Below are 17630 nucleotides of genomic sequence, written 5' to 3'. Positions count from 1 at the left end.
TATTCTATTTTTTTTTAAGATTTTATTTATTTACTTAACAGAGAGACAGCGAGAGAGGGAACACAAGCAGGGGGTGTGGGAGAGGGAGAAGCAGGCTTCCCGCTGAGCAGAGAGCATGATGCGGGGCTCAATCCCAGGACCCAGGGATCATGACCTGAGCCCAAGGCCAACTCTTAACGACTGAGCCACCCAGACACCCTTACTACATAATTTTGAATTGAAATTCTGTACTTGTTACTTTTTTCATCACTACTTCTTATGTGTCAACTTATTTCTTTTGAGTGGATGATTTTTCTCTTTTGATGAATTGGAAATACAACACAACAAAATAGCAACAAAGGAAAAAAGTAATTTTAACAATGTAAACAATAATATACAAATTATGTTAAAATACCTCAAACTATGTTAAAATAAAACTGTACTTTTTTATTTTTTAAGATTCTTTATTTATTTATTTGACAGAGAGAGAGCACAAGCAGGCAGAGTAGCAGGTAGAGGGAGAGGGAGAAGCAGGCTCCCCACTGAGCAAGGAGCCCAACTTGGGCTGAATCCCAGGACCCAGGGATCATGACCTGAGCCGAAGGCAGTTACTTAACCAACTGAGCCACCCAGGCGCCCCAATAAACTGTACTGTTAACTAATGAGAGAAATGGATGTAATCTTTGTAGTACATATGTAACCTCTAAGAATGTGAATATGCTCAATAGCGTAATGGAATTTGTTAAAATTTTAATTAAATTTATATTAAACAATTTATGAAATATATGTAAGGTGGTAGTTAATCTTGTAGTGCTAAAACATGTTCCTAGAGTCATACTTCTTCAGTTTGCATCGCACACAATTACTTACTAGTTGGTTATCACTTGCTCAATCTCTTTGCTTGTTTCCTTATGTGCAAAATGGAAATAGTAGAATCTACATTACAGTGTTGTGAGGATTAAATGAGTAAACGCACAAAGCAGTTTGGATAGCGTCCGGCCCGAATGCTCAGTGCTTCCTATTATTAAAAAATCTGTTCAGTCCTCATCTTATCACTTCCCTACTAAAAACCCATCATTATGTCCCTATCATTGACCAAAGGAAGTCATCCCACTCTTGATCAAAATACCTTCTTCATACATTGCCTTCTGTTTGGGCTGTCTGCATCTCCCTCACTAGACCTTAAGCGCCCAGATGGTTTTACACGATCAGTTCCATACCAGGCACTCAAAAATTATTGAGTTTTTTTCACCACGGACAAAGGTCCTGAAAGGAGGAACAAATTCTAGAAAGTGATTTACAAATCACTGTGTAAAGTTGAAGCATTAGAGCACCTAAACAGGATTTACTAAACAACTCGTCTGCACAGTCGTCAGCCGGGCGAATCCACCACCTAGCCAAGCTTTTTAATAAAATTTTTTTCACTTACGTCACTCGATCACTGACCTCTGACGCACAGGAGGCGGGATTAGAGAGACAGCTGGACTTCTTTTTTGCCCTCCCTCCTCCAATGGGCCGGCGGGCACAGTGGCCAGCCCTACCGCTTGGCGTTTTCATTGGTCAGTTTCCCAGAGCGGGCGGGCCGTGGGTGGGGGGTATGACTCCACCCACTCTATGGGCGGGGTCTGTCCTCCGTAGGGGCTGGGGCCGGTGGGGGGTTGCCGCAGCCGCCATCTTTGATTCCGCGGTAGCGGTGGCGGCTGTAGGGTGCCGTGTCTGGGGAGTGGCTCTCCCCTCCTCCTCCCCCGGTTCGGTGGCGGCAGCTCCTCCCACTGGGGGGGTGGCGCGACGGCAGTGGCATCTACGGCCATGGCGGCGACTGCTGCTAACCCCGGTGAGTAGACGGAGGACTGGGGCGCCTCTAAAGGAGGAGGGGCTGAAGGGGTTGGCAGCTGAGGAGACCCAGGACTCAGGGGCAGTAGTTGGGGCTGAGGGCGCTAGGACGAGCGGGGGTGGCCACAGGGTTGTGGGGGAGGGGAGTGGGGGGAGGGGCCGACCCTAGGGAACTGGGGAGACCCGAGGTGGAGGGAGGGAGCAGGCGGGTGGGAGTTCCTTGGGGAGAGTTCTGTTGGAGCGGCTCCCCGCGCTGGGCTTGGCCTGCCTCCACTCTCCTGGCGGCTTTCTAGTGTGTGATGTGGTCCTCTTTCAACTCTGCCCACTGGAGCTGCTTGATGCAGAATAACTGGGCAGAATGGCTCGTTTTACTTTAAAAGTAATTTGGATTTATAAAGACTGGACCACGTTGCTGTTTAGCTGAAGTGTTGAACTTCCAAACGTTTAAACATTTAAATTTTAATTTAAATTTAAAAATCTTTGAATATATACTCAGTTTCTCTAGACTTTTCCCCCCCCCCCCCCCCCACTATCCTTTGAAACGCGTTTATATATTAAGTGCCTCTAGTGTCTTCAGCTGCTGAGGACAGAAGTTTGTGTAATGGTTGGTGTTCAGGGCAGATCTTGCCAACAGCTTGCATCCAGAAACCGAGGTTTAAATCTTGGGTGTAGATCTCGGTGGTCGCCGTATCATAAAAAAAGATCAGGGGGCGCCTGGGTGGCTTAGTCGGTTAAGCGTCCGTCTTCGGGTCAGGTCCTGATGCCAGGATCCTGGGATCCAACCCTGGTCGGGCTCCCTGCTCAGCGGGGAGCCTGCTTCTCCATCTCCCTCTGCCTGCCACTCCCCCTGGTTTTGCTCTCTCTGTCAAATAAATAAATAAAATCTTTAAAAAATAAAAAAAAGGTTTGAGGGTTCTTTTGAAAGAAAAATTCAGTTTCATGTCATTTTTAAGTGAACATCTCTTCAAAAGGGGGAGCTTGAATATTAAAAAATCTAGCCAGTCATGTCTAAGCAATGGAGTTAGGGTGTATTGAGGCAGGTCTAGACAGATCAGGTCTCCAAAGTCCTAGTCTCAGCCCTCCTTCCACTATATTACAGTTATTTCTCCCTGGGAAGTATTTCATTTTAGGGATCCTAGATTACCTTACAGACCTTGGCCGTTCTCTTGCGAAATAAAATCCTTTTCCAGAAATCCCTATAGTCTTTTAAAAAAGAAGCCAGAAGTTGGGGCTGAATTACTTGAAAATACAGCAGTGAAAGGGATTCACTGGGGTTCCCATGTTGAAACTGAAATTGGATTTTTTCCATGTCTTTGAAATGAGTATTATTTTGTGGTACCCAAGTTTTGCTGTAACAGTTGAATCACTATGAAATTTACTGTCTTTACTACCCTGTTTCTGGGAACAGAGCTATTTAAAGAAGTTAATTTGTCACATGCCAATATATTGTAAAATCTTTCAAAATTTTTTAGAGGAAAAGTAGATAAAATTAATGGCTTAAGTTCTATTTCAGGAAGTGCTGATGATGGAATAAAATTGGAAAGATGCTATTATTATGGCAAACCTGATCTTGTAGTAAAATAACCTATGTGTTAAAACTAGGGAGTAAATAAACAGGATTTTAAACTGATAACACACTGCAAAATAGTTACATAACCCTAGTCAAGTTGCAAAGCATTTCTCTTATTAAGAGGTGGCCAGGGTAAACAAGTTTAGTGCATATGTCGGGAGCTTTTTTCCAGCAGTGTGGGTGGGGCTGCTTTATTTTGTTTTTTTCAACAACAGTGACCAGAATGACAGTTTCTTGACTACATTTCATTAGCTGTTTCATATCAGCTGAAATCTGAAGCAGAAAATGGTATTTATTTGCGTAGAATCCTTGCTGATGAAACATTTGATTTTGTTTATTTTTTGACAGCCTGCTTCTGCAATTTTTAGATTTCCTTTTTGATGTTCAAAAATTCTCACATTTCTTCCACGTTATTGGTACAACATTCAACACCTGGTAATTAAAATAAAAAATTTATTTTTTTCCTTCATTTCTTCTTTTGCTCCTTTATAGCAAAAGGAAGCGATCATAGATGCATTGTGGACTTTTATAGCTTGTTGAGTTTTGGGAAATGTGGACTATGAATGGAGGGTCACAGGGTGGAAATGTACTGTGCTCAGTGAAAAGAAAGTAAATGTTTTTGGTGCTCCTGGGTGGTGCAGTTGGTTGAGCCTTGGACTCTTGCTGAGGTCATGATCTCAGGGTCCTGGGATCAAGCCTCCAGCAGGCTCTGCCCTCAGTGGGGAATCAGCTTGAGATTCTTTCTTCTCCCTTTGGCCCTCCCCCCTCCCCCACTTGTTAGCTGCACGCTTGCAAGCTCTCTGAAGTAAATAAATAAATAAATCTTAAAAAAAAAAAAGTAAATGGTTTTCAGGTCAGAATTCTTTGTTTCATGGTCAAACATTTCCTTAGAGCCATTTAAGGCACTAGATACGTACCTATTTCTTTGAGTTTTTTTCTACTTTATCTTTTTGCTGGTTAAGATTCCCTATAGTTCTTGTTAATTCTGTCTTCACAAATGCCTGCAAAAGATTTGTGTAATCATTATTTAACTTTTCTCTCTAAGCTCCATTTAACTTAATCTTAAGGGTTAATAAGAATGCTTGATGATCATGTTAATTGTAGAGTGTGATTTAGAGACTGTTGGTGGCCCTTCAGTATCTTGTAGGGGACCTGGTTCCTTTGCATTTTCACTATGTCTTAACATGGTGCTGGATCAAAAGTAGAGTAAGATATGGCTTATTCTCTACTCTCTAAGAGTTATGTTAAAGTAATAGGTCTAATGCAATAATGGCCTTTTCTCTACATGAATTGATAATTCCCCATATTTTATTATTTTTCATTACTTTTACTTACTATTGGCAAGTAGAAGTGGGTGGTAGGTGGTCCATGAAGTGTTAGGCTGTCTTTTTTGTCTATGAAATACTAACAGTTTTGATGAACACTTTTTAAATTGCATGCATGATTCATAATGCATTGGCTAAGGCACTGGTTGGGAAGAGATTAGGTATTTGACTTCCAGTTCAGTATTCAAACCAGAGATTTGAATGAATTTGTAGGCGTGTAGGTATTTCTTTCCTTGATTCTGGTAGTCTCATCTCACCTCTTTTTGTGCTAGTAGGTACCACTTATTGTGGATGGAGAATGTGGCAGAAGGTAAAGGAACGAACATTGTTTGGGTTTGTGAAGCTGATATTTAGGAAAAATTTTTCTTTTTCTTTTTCCATAATTTTCATGTAAATTACAGTTTTGAAAGCATTAATTAACAATATTCTTACCTATTACCTTTACTTTTTTCAGATATGGGAAAAATAGGAGTTTATGTGGTGTAAAATTAAGATGTCAAGATATTTTATTGCAAAAACATTCTGAAAGTATACTAAATATAATTTACTAATTCAACAATTGAAATACAATTAACATTTTGAAAAACAACCTTGATCTGCATATTAGATCTGTGTAGCTCTGTGCATTAGATTTGTGGTGCCAACCTGAATCTTCTTTATTTTCTTAAACATTAAGAAGTAGATACTTCTGCATTTTTGCAACTCTAGTTTTCTTATTTTTATGAAGTAGTGGTCTCTAATTTTAGTTTTTTGCACTATAGCCCTACCCCTCTACTCAAACAGTCCACTAACAGATGAGAATACTGTTTCCTGGATGTTTAATGAAAGTCTTTTGTGGTTCTCTGTGATAGAGGATGGCTTCTAAGGAAATAACAGTAGGTTATTGGTAGCAACACAGTGCCAAGTGGTGGTTAATCTCCAAAAACTAGGGACGCCTGGGTGGCTCAGTTGGTTAAGTGACTGCCTTTGGCTCAGGTCATGATCCTGGAGTCCTGGGTTTGAGTCCCGCATCAGGCTCCCTGCTCAACAGGGAGTCTGCTTCTCCCTCTGACCCTCCCTCCTCTCATGTGCTCTCTCTCTCTCTCAAATAAATAAATAAAATCTGGGAAAAAAAAAAAAACTAAATTGTAAGAGTCAAGGAAACAAACCCTTTTTTCCTGAATTTTACTTAGGCCATGACACATTGTGGGTATTTCATTCCAAAACTAGTAAAATTTGAATCCCTGATTGTGGAAACTTTTTGGAACCATTTTTTTTTTCCTTTCATGCTATTCACTCAAATATGTATGTATGTATGTATGTATGTATGTATTCATTTATTTATTTAAGTAGGCTCCATGCTGGCAATGTGGGGCTTGAACTCACAACCCCAAGATCAAGACCTGAGCTGAAATCAAAAGTCGGACACTTAACTGACTAAACCACCCAGGTGCCCCCACAATATTTATTTTAAAGGTTAATTCCCTGGTGGTACTGTCCTATGTGGGGAGTATAGAGCTGATTTTATGTATGTATGTATTTAATAACCTTTTTTTTTAAAGATTTTATTTTTAAGTATTCTCTACACCCAATGTGGGGCTCAGACTTACAGCCCCCCAAATCAAGAGTCACATACTCTACCAACTGAGCCAGGCAGGCGCCCCTAGTGGATTTCATTTAGATGTAACAGTAAAAGAATACATTTAAAGCCTTTCTGAAACTCAAGGCTTGAGCTCACTGGAGTGTATCTGGGCCCATCATCCACACCCAGTGATAGACCCTGCTTCTAGAGCCATCTGTTTTAAAGAATGATTAAACATTTATTGAGTTCCTACTTATGCCAGGTTGCACTTTCCTGTTTGTATGTTAGAAACCATATCTCATTTTTCCAAATTAATTCTCTAAACTTTTACATCTCTTCATCATTTTTTAAAATATTTTATTTTTAAGTAATCTCTATACCCAACATCAGCCTCAGACTTAAAACCCCGAGATCAAGAGTTGCATGCTCTACCAGCTGAGCCAGCCAGGTGCCCCTCTTCATCATTTCTTCATTTTGTATTTTCTCCTCTACATTTTCACTGTAGTTGAATGGACAGACTAAGTTTATGATTTTAGCAATGTAATTAGAATTTAAGTTTCATGAGAGCAGGACCTTTACCTTCCTTTTTCACCACAGTGCCCCACTGCTCACAGTGGTGCCAAGGATGTAGGACTAGAGTTAAATAAGTATTGGTTGAGTAAGTGAATGTTGGGGGTTCGTATCTTTATGCACTGTCAACATGAAAATACCTCGGGGCGCCTGGGTGGCTCAGTCATTAAGCATCTGCCTTTGGCTCATGTCATGATCCCAGGGTCCTGGGATCGAGCCCTGCATCGGGCTCCCTGCTCAGCGGGAAAGCCTGCTTCTCCCTCTCCCCCTACTTGTGTTCCCTCTCTTGCTGTGTCTCTCTCTGTCACATAAATAAATAAATAAATAAAATCTTTAAAAAAAAAACACATGAAAATACCTCTGCAAGGGTAGTACTAATTAAGCCATTAACATGAATTAATTTATAATAGTTAGCATTTATTAATAATTGTTCTATTCTAAATACATTATTTCATTTAATCCTCATATGTATTATCTTTTTTAATTTTTACAACAGTTCTATGAAGTATGTACTAATATTACTGTTTTACAAATGAGGAAACTAAGGCACAGAGTGATTAGTTCGTCTGAAATCTCATAGCTAGTAGGGGGTAGAGACAATTTGATTGTTGGCAATCTGTCTACACAGTCAACAAACATTCTTTTATTTTAAATTTAAAAAATTTTTTATTTTATTTTTATTTTTTAGAGAGAGTGGGGGAAGGGCAAAGGGAGAAGGAGAGAGAAACTGTGAAGCAGGCTCCATGCCCAATGCAGAGCTTGACTCAGGGCTCCATCTCAGGATCCTGAGATCATGACCTGAGCCGAAATCAAGAGTTGAACGCTTACACTGAATCACTGAGGCACCCCTTTTCTTTATTTATTTTAGAGAGAGCGCGCACATGCACGCATTCATGTGTAGGGGGAGGGGCAGAGAGAGGGAGAGAGAATCTCAAGCAGAATCTGTACTGAACCCATCCTGAGGCTGGATCTCACAACCCTGAGATCATAACCTGAGCTGAAATCAAGAGTCTGACGCTCAACTGACTGAGCCATCCAGGCGCCCCCATAGTCAATATATTTATTTTTTTTAGGAGATAAGTGTTTTTGTTTTTTTTTTTAAGATTTTATTTATTTATTTATTTGGGAGTGAGCGTGAGCAGAGGGAGAGGGAGAAGCAGACACCCCACTGAGCAGGGAGCCGGATGCGGGATTTGGATCCCAGGACCCTGGCATTATGACCTGAGCTGAAGGCAGATGCTTAACCGACTGAGCTATCCAGGAGCCCGCCCCTGTTTCTCAGCTCTTTAAATAACTTTTAGGCTTCTTACTGGAGTTCGTCTCCTAGTTCTTCATGCCCCATAATTGTACCTTTTTGATGAGCCTCTTAGATATGCTGCTGTTTTTTTTTTTTTTTCACTGACTCTTATTTGTCTCTCTTGCTTGCTCATTTTCTTTTATTTTTTTTTAAGATTTTTATTTATTTATTGAGAGAGAGAGAATGATAGAGAGAGAGCATGAGAGGGGGGAGGGTCAGAGGGAGAAGCAGACTCCCTGCCGAGCAGGGAGCCGATGCAGGACTCCATCCTGGGACTCCAGGATCATGACCTGAGCTGAAGGCAGTTGCTTAACCAACTGAGCCACCCAGGCGCCCTTGCCTGCTCATTTTCTTTTTCTTGTTCATTATACTTCTTTTCTAGTTTCACTGCTGGGGCTAGAATTTATAATTAATAAGCTTCCTTCATTTCTATCTATTTGCCCACCTACTTGCTTTCCTACCTTAAATATTTGTTTGCTAACTACTATATCCCATTCTCTTCATTTATCTTCCATGTATTAAAGATTCTCAAAAAAAAAATTCTCTAAGATTGTCATTCCTGTCTTCTCACATAGCTTCTTTACTATATTTTCATCTGTTTAAAACACATCTCTATTTGAATAATCTTTAACATACAATTTATATATATGCTCACCAGTATTTTCTTCAGATCTTCTACCCTTCCTTACTTTTCTGTATCTTCCATGACTGTCACAGTTTTTTCCAGTTCCTCAGGCTAAGCAACTGGAAGTATTTGGATTATTTCATGTATTTATCTGATTGGTTATCAGATAAATAACCAATATATATGTTTCCCCCCTAAAACATATATATTTAAACATATAAAATGTTTTGATTATGTAAAAGTATGTATTTAAAAGATGTTTAAACATATATATGTATAAAGTAATTTTAATCAAAATTATACATGCATATATTTATTTAAAGACTTAGTTTTACATGATTTCTTACAAAAACAACAGTCCTCCACTCCATTCTCTGTTTCTTCTCCCCAGTAACAACCATTTTTATCTCTTTTAACTTTTTTGTTTTTGTTTGAATAAAATGTTCGGGAAGTAGAAGACATGAGTTTTCAAATTGAAGGGACAGACCAGTGAATGAAAACACACCCACATCTAGGCACAATATCATGAGATTTCAGCATCAAATAAAAAGAGTATCCTGTGAGCTGCAAAGAAAAAAAGTTGATCACTTCAGAAGAATCTGGAATCAGATTGATTTTGCTTCTTACTAGTCACACTGGAAAGTAGAAGGCAATGGAGCAATACCTTCAGAATTCATAGGGAAAATAATTTCCAACTTAGAGTTGCAGATGTAGGCAAACTATCACTTAGTGAAATATAAGAAAGATATTTTCATATATCCAAGGTCTCCCTTACACTCTTTCTTAAGAACTTAGTAGAGGATGTGCTTCACCAGTAATCCAAGAAAGAGAAAACATGGAATATAGGCGAGGCAGTGCAACGAGGGAAGAGTGAAGCATCCATTTTGCATACATTGCTGTTAGTTTCCCTGTTTTCAGTATGATAGCCTCACTTTCAACTTTGCTTGGTGCTTCTTGGGCCAGGGCAAATAGATAGCAATGAAGATTTATATTCTCCAGAGAATAAAGTAGTCTTTTGATGGGGGAGTAAGGCAGTTTCCTTGCTAGAAGGAACAGGGAGAGGATCTGGAAACCCACCTGCTGCTTAAACATTGTTGAACCAATTCTTTTTATTTTAGCTTTCATTCATACACACCCTCTCCCCTGTACCTAGAATCACCAATTCCTGAGACTTTGGGGGATTCTGACATATAAATTGGGGTGGTTTTCTGCTTTTCCCCTTGCTGGCTTAGGATTCATTTCTTGTGGATCTATCAAGGCAGTGGTCCATTTCCAAAAATTTGTTGCTTTTTTCTTCCATTTTTGTCCATGGATTTTATGTCTTGTATAAAATTGTTTTTCTCCTTATGTAATTTTTTGGGGGGGGAGAGAGTAAAAGTAGATGTATGCATTTACTCCATTATTTTTATTCAGAAGTTGTCTTTATCATCTTATCTATGGTTAGTATAATTCATCTCCCTGCTTCTGTTACTTCAAACTTTTATTAATCTTTTAATTTATGTTTTCTTCTTGTCACTCTGATTTAAAGGTGTATTTTATCTTTTGGTTGCTTGTTGAATCAAATCGAAGATTTCATCTTGTCATTCAAGGCCTTCTCACAATTGGGTAACACTTGACATCTTATTTTTTTCTCCCAGATACAGACTCTGTGCTCTATTTAGGCCTGATAGCTCTTCACACCTATTTTCATACCTCCCTTTAGGATTTGCTTATGTCCTTTGTGTGGAATGCCTTTTCCACTCCTTAAACTTTTTTTGAGGCCCAGCTTCATTTACCTTTTTGAAACTTGCTGACTGGCTGGTTGCCTGCCTTGTTTCCTTTACTTTTTCCTTCTTATTGAGTACCTTCTTTGTGCTACGAACTATGCCACTTCTTAATTTAAACCATCTCAGAATCATCTTTTCTTTCTCTAAATTCCTCTAACTCAGATTCTATATAAATCTATTACTAAAAGTGTGAACTTTATTTTTAATTGGAGATTTTGCTTTTTCTTAGGGAATTTACATGTAATCACTATTTAAATTTTATAGGACAAAACAGAAAAAGTATTAGCAATAACAAAAATATATTCAGTCTTACTAATGACAGATAAATGAACATTAAACTAACAAGAATCATTTTATACCTAGAAAATTAGCAAAAATTTGAAGGATTGCTAGGACTTAGTGCAGGTGGACATATGAATAATTTGATATGGTTGGTGAGGCTCTTAATTGGTATAGCCTTCTTGGAGTGTAATGGGCAAAGTTTTAAATATGTTCCCTTATATCCAGGGGGTCATTTTCAGAAATTTATTAGTGTAGAAACACTGGCACCATGCATAAAAATACACAGTGGTGTTCATTGAAACATTTATGATACCGATTGTTTGAATGTCATAAATATATACATTTGTACTAAGAAGTACTATATAACTATTAAAAAGGGTGAGCTAACTCTATTTATTGACATGATACACATTCCAAATTTATTGTTATATGGAAAAAACAAAAGATTCAGAATAAATATTATATGATTGCTCCCTTTCTTATGTAAAAATTACCAAAAAACCTTTGATATATGGTATATAGAAAAAGATCTGGAAAGATTCTTATCAAAATGTTAATAGCAGTTACCCACAAGGGGGAAATGGGATTGGAGTGTGTGTAGAGGATTTTACTTTTGATTGTTCACTTCTGTATTGTTTGTTTTTTTTTAAGATTTTTTTTTTAATTTATTTATTTGAGAGAGAGAATGAGAGACAGCATGAGAGGGAGGAGGGTCAGAGGGAGAAGCAGACTCCCTGCTGAGCAGGGAGCCCGACATGGGACTTGAACCCAGGACTCCAGGATCATGACCTGAGCCGAAGGCAGTCGCTTAACCAACTGAGCCACCCAGGCGCCCCTGTTCACTTTTGTATTGTTGAATATTTTTAGAGACTTTTACATTTGGTTTTCTGTATATCCATATTTTAATATATTGTTTTTGTAATGAAAAAATTAATAGCAAAATCAATTAACATTTTGGTGTTGGATATATATATATATTTTAAATATTTTATGTATTTATTTGAGAGAGAGAATGAGATAGAGAGCATGAGAGGGGGGAGGGTCAGAGGGAGAAGCAGACTCCCTGCTGAGCAGGGAGCCCAATGCGGGACTTGATCCCGGGACTCCAGGATCATGACCTGAGCCGAAGGCAGTGGCTTAACCAACTGAGCCACCCAGGCGCCCCGGTGTTGGATATATTTTTATAAAGCTACTATTTAAGGAGTACTTACAGTGTTTCAGGTGCTATCCTGAGTTCTTTTCACATGCAGTATCTAATATCTTCTAAAAAAGTCGGTACTATTACCTACATTTTACAGATAAACTCAGAGAGATTAAAGCATATAGGTGGTTAAGTGGCAACCCTAGGATTGGAATCCAGATTTATCTAATTTTATTTTATTTATTATTTTTTTAAAGGAACGTATTCTTTATTTTTTTATTTTTTTATTTTTTAAGATTTTATTTATTTATTTGAGACAGAATGAGAGAGAGAGAGAGAGCACATGAGAGGGGGGAGGGTCAGAGGAAGAAGCAGGCTCGCTGCCGAGCAGGGAGCCCGATGCGGGACTCGATCCAGGGACTCCAGGATCATGACCTGAGCCGAAGGCAGTCGCTTAACCAACTGAGCCACCCAGGCGCCCCAGATTTATCTAATTTTAAAGCTTAAGCTTTGTTCTCTTAGATTTTCAATGTATGCCACCCCCCCCACATTTTCTTTTAAAAAAATTGGGATCGTGCATTTTCCAGTTATAAAAGTAATATATTCTTAATATAAAAGACAAAGTAATGATATACAGAAAATCAAATGTAGAAGTCTCTAAATGCCATCCCAGAGATAACCACTGTTCGTTTATTGTGTAACATTTCACTCACTCCATTCTAGCCATGATGTCATCCATACTGTTTCTAGAACTTAACAGGCATGTTCTCACCTCTGGATCTTTACACTCTGCCTATAATGCATTTCCCCCAGATACCTGCATGGTTTATTCCCTTATCTCCTTTTCTTATCTCTTGTCTCCTATTCCTATCTCCTTTTACCTTTTCAGTGATGTCTTTCCTCACTATCTAAAATTGCTGTCCTCCTATCCTTCAACTTTTATATACTTTTTTTTTTCCTAAGGAGTGGGAGAGAGGATCTCAAGCAAACTCAGTGTTGAGGATGGACCCTGATGCGGGGCTCGATCTCAGAACCCTGAGATCATAATCTGAGCCGAAAACAAGAGTTGGACATTTAGGGGCACCTGGGTGGCTCAATCGATTAAGCGACTGCCTTTGGCTCAGGTCATGGTCTCAGGGTCCTGGGATCGAGCCCTGCATCGGGCTCCCTGCTCGGCGGGAAGCCTGCTTCTCCCTCTTCCACTCCCCCTGCTTGTGTTCCCTCTCTCGCTGTCACTCTGTCAAATAAATAAATAAAATCTTAAAAAAAAAAAAAAAAAGAGACATTTAACCGACTGAGCCACCCAGGCGCCCCTAACCATTATATACTTGTGATTTGACTTCTCCTGGTTTATTTTTCTCCACATTTATCACTATATAATGTATTATTAGGTTGAATCATATGAAATTTGATTTTGAAATTTGATATTTATTCATTTTTTACCTATAAAATGTTACTTTCATATTGTCATCCCAATTTATATATATATATATTTTAAAGGTTTTATTTATTTATTTCAGAGAGAATGAGAGAGAGCACATGAGAGGGGGGAGGGTCAGAGGGAGAAACAGACCCCCCGCTGAGCAGGGAGCCCGATGCAGGACTCAGGACTCGATCCCGGGACTCCAGGATCATGACCTGAGCCGAAGGCAGTCGCTTAACCGACTGAGCCACCCAGGCGCCCCCCAATTTATATTTTAATTATTTTTCTTGTTGATCTCTCTCTCCTACTAGCATGTAAAGTTTATAAGGGTTAGGACTCTGGGATCATGACCTGAGCCAAAGGCAGACGCTCAACCAACTGAGCCATCCAGGCATCCTGCATATAAACTTTAAAAAAGGAATATATTATGTATTTTTTTCTGTAGCTTATTTTTCCATAATCATATATGGTGGATAACTTTCCATTTCAATGGTATAGATCCATCTCAAAATTTTTCTGATATATTACATTTTTTTTTATTGTGGCAAAATGCAAATAACATAAATTTGCCATTTTAACATTTTTTAAGTGTACAGTTCATTGGCCTTAGTATATTCATATTGTTGTGCAGCCATCATCACCATACACCTCCAAAACTTTTTTCATCTTGCAAAACTGAAATTCTGTACCCAGTAAATAATAACTCCCCATTTTCCAAATCCCTCCACCCCTTGGAAACAACCATTCTATGCTTTTTCTCAATGAATTTGACTATTCTAGGTACCTCATTTAAGTAGAGTCATATAGTATTTCTCCTTTTGTGACTAGCTTATTTCACTTAGCTAGTATCTTCGAGGTTCATCTGTATTGTGTGTTATTGCAGGATTCATTTTTTTAAAAGGCAATGTATATGCCCCAATTTTTTATCCATTCATCTGTCAGTGGACACTAGGCTTACTTCCACCTCTTGGCTATTGTGAATATTGCTGCTATGAACGTGGATGTTGTCTAAGTATCTCTTTGAGACTCTGCTTTCAATTCTTTTGAGTATATATCCAGAAGTAGAATTGCTGGATCATAAAGTAGTTCTGTTTCTAATTTTTTTTAGGACTCTCCATACTGTTTTCCATAGTGACTGCACCATTTTATATTCCCACCAACAGAGTACAAGAGTTCCAGTTTCCCCACATCCTCACCAGTACTTTTTTTTTTTTTTTAAAGATTGTTTATTTGAGAGAGAGAGATAGCAAGAAAAAGCATGAGTGGGGGGTGGGGGGAAGATGGAGAAGCAGGCTTCCTGCTGAGGAGGAGGATCATGACCTGAGCCGAAGGCAAACGCTTAACTGACTGAGCCATCCCGGTGCCCCAATACTTGTTATTTTTTAATTTCAAAAAGTTTTAAGTATGCCCTGTGCCCAACATGGGGCCAGAACTCACGACCCCAAGATAAAGAGTCATATGCTCTACCAACTGAGCCAGCCAGGCACTCATTTATTTTTTATTATTTAAAAAATGTTTAAAATAATTTTTTTTTAAGATTTTATTTATTTGCGAGAGAGAGAATGAGAGAGCATGAGAGGGAGGAGGGTCAGAGGGAGAAGCAGACTCCCTGCTGAGCAGGGAGCCTGATGCGGGACTCGATCCCGGGACTCCAGGATCATGACCTGAGCCGAAGGCAGTCGCTTAACCAACTGAGCCACCCAGGCGCCCAAAAAATGTTTAAAATAATTTTTAAAATTTTTTGGTGGTGGCCATCATAATGGGTGTGAGGTGAAATCTATCTCATTGTAGTTTTGATTTGCATTTCTTTAATGATTAGTAATGGTCGAGCATCTTTTCATATGCTTATTGGCTATTTGTGTATCTTCTTGGAAGAAATGTCTATTCAAGTCTTTTGGACATTTTAAAATCAGTTTATGTTTTTTGTTGTTGTTGAGTTGTAGGAGTTATTTACGTAGTCTCGATATTCATTCCATATCAGATATATGATTTGCAAATTTTTTCTCCTATTCCATGTGTTGCCTTTTTACTCTCTTGATAGTGTTTTGGTTTTTTTTTTAAGATTTTATTTTTAAGTAATCTCTACACCCAGCGTGGGCCTTGAACCCACAATCCTGAGATTAAGAGTCGCATGTTGTACCAACTGAGCAGCCAGGCGCCCTGATAGTGTTCTTTGATGCATAAAAGTTTCTAGTGATAAAGTCCAATTTATCTTCTTTTTTTTACTTTTGTTACTTGTGCTTTTGATATATTCAAGAAATTGCCAAATTCATTGTCATGAAGTTTTCCTCCTATGCTTTCTTCTAGAGTTAACTAGTTTTAGTTCTTACATTTAGGAGTTTGATCTGAGTTAATTTTTATGTATGATATAAAGTAAGGGTACAACTTCATTCTTTTGCTTGTGGATAAACAGTTTTCCCTGTACCACTTGTTGGAAAAAACTGTCCTTTCCCCACTGAATTGTCTTGAAACCCTTGTTAAATCATTTAACTATACATGTAAGGATTTGTTTCTAGGCTCTCTATTTTTTTCTATTGGCCTATATGTCTGTATTTGTGCCAGTACCATCCTGTTTTGGTTACTAGTTTGTCATAATGCATCATCATTTTACTTATTTATTTTTTTTAAGATTTTATTTATTCATTTTGAGAGAGAGAATGAGAGAGAGAGAGCATGAGAGGGGGGGAGGATCAGAGGGAGAAGCAGACTCCCCGCCGAGCAGGGAGCCCGATGTGGGCCTCGATCCCAGGACTCCAGGATCATGACCTGAGCCAAAGGCAGTTGCTTAACCAACTGAGCCACCCAGGCGCCCCTGCATCATCATTTTAATGATGAGTACTTAAGTACATTCTTTATCCAGTATTAAAGGCGGTTATAAATGCTTGGGCTTGTAATAAAAGACATGCATAAAAGAGGTTTTGTGTTTTTAGGTTGGGTGCAATTTATTTTTTTATTTTATTTTTAAAGATTTTATTTATTTATTTGACAGAGACACAACACAGCGAGAGAGTGAACACAAGCAGGGGGAGTGGGAGAGGGAGAAGCAGGCTTCCTGCTAAGCAGGGAGCCCGATGAGGGGCTTGATCCCAGGACCCTAGGATCATGACCTGAGCCGAAGGCAGACGCTTAACGACTGAGCCACCCAGGTGACCCGGTTGGGTGCAATTTATTACAAATAAAATTTGGAGGTAGATTTTAGGAATAATAAATAAAACATTAAAAACATATCCAAAGTTCATATTTCAGACATTAAGAACATGATGAATTATTGTTCCCAAGGTTTCTTTTTGAACATTTTACGATCCAAAATATTTTAAAAAGATACTTAATTTATTTGAGAGAGGGAGAGGGTACGTGTGAGTTGGGGGAGGGGCAGAGAGAGAGCGTTAAGCGGACTCCGTGCTGAGCACTGAGCCCACTGTGGGGCTTGATCTCACGACCCTGAGATCATGACCTGAGCCAAAAACACAAGAGTCAGACAGACGCTTAACCGACTGAGCCACCTGGGTCCCCCATCCAACTTTTAATGCTTCCTTTATCATTCCTGTTTTCCTTCATTGTGTGTTTTCAGTGACTTAGTTTTATATTATTTCTCTTATTTCAGGAAAGGAAGTTACATTTAGAAGTAGCTTTTCTGTAAATTTGGGAGATTATTTGACTGACTAAAACATATTTACTATTTTTCTGTAATTTCTGTGAAATTGTGATTTTTTTTGTTATTTCATATTCTATTGGACTGATGTACATTTCACCATTTCTGAGATGTAAAGCTAACATAGGACTAAAGAATGTAGAATAGGAAAGGGAGAGAAGCCACCCACAAATTTGAGTGAACTAGAAAGGTACATAAATCTTTTAGTTGGAATCAAGGGAAAAAGCTGTTCAGAGCTGAAGGGAGGGCCTTAGTTTCTAACAAAAATCTCCTAAAGGCTCTATTAATACAAGGGTCAGTTTATGGAAAAACTCCCGAATTGCACAAAACCCCATTAGGCAGGAGAAATGGGCTGTGGGGGCAGCCAGTCTGCATCAGGAATGGCTGGGCTGGAGGCCACGGCTCAGGCCCAGGACCTGAAGGTAGGAGCAGGCTGGAAGAACTCTAGACGCAGAGGTTAGTGCATTCACCCAGATCCCTGGCTTTCCATTTGGTCTCTAGGATGTGGATGCTTTCCTCAGGCAAGGCTGTAAAATTGTGATTTTAATAGAAGGTACTTGATTTCAGTGCAATAAGAATATTCCTTAACTATGCTACCCTGTTTTT

The 17630-nt window shown here is 39.0% G+C and overlaps 1 protein-coding gene across 2 annotated transcripts in view; it reads left to right on the top strand.

The window, feature by feature from the left end:
* The first annotated feature begins 1660 nt into the window (after positions 1–1660).
* The window catches only part of ARNT (aryl hydrocarbon receptor nuclear translocator), a 74481-nt gene continuing 58511 nt past the window's right edge, over positions 1661–17630 (top strand). For both annotated transcript variants that reach the window (XM_021688129.2, XM_021688127.2), the window contains exon 1: positions 1661–1813. In XM_021688129.2, the coding sequence (XP_021543804.1) occupies positions 1789–1813 (25 nt within the window). In that variant the 5' untranslated portion in view covers positions 1661–1788. The remainder of the gene's footprint in view (positions 1814–17630) is intronic.

This window comes from Neomonachus schauinslandi, chromosome 4 (assembly GCF_002201575.2).
Source record: "Neomonachus schauinslandi chromosome 4, ASM220157v2, whole genome shotgun sequence".
Taxonomy (NCBI): Eukaryota; Metazoa; Chordata; class Mammalia; order Carnivora; family Phocidae; genus Neomonachus; species Neomonachus schauinslandi.
Note: the sequence above shows the minus strand (reverse complement) of the source record. Positions and strands in the feature narration are given on the sequence as shown.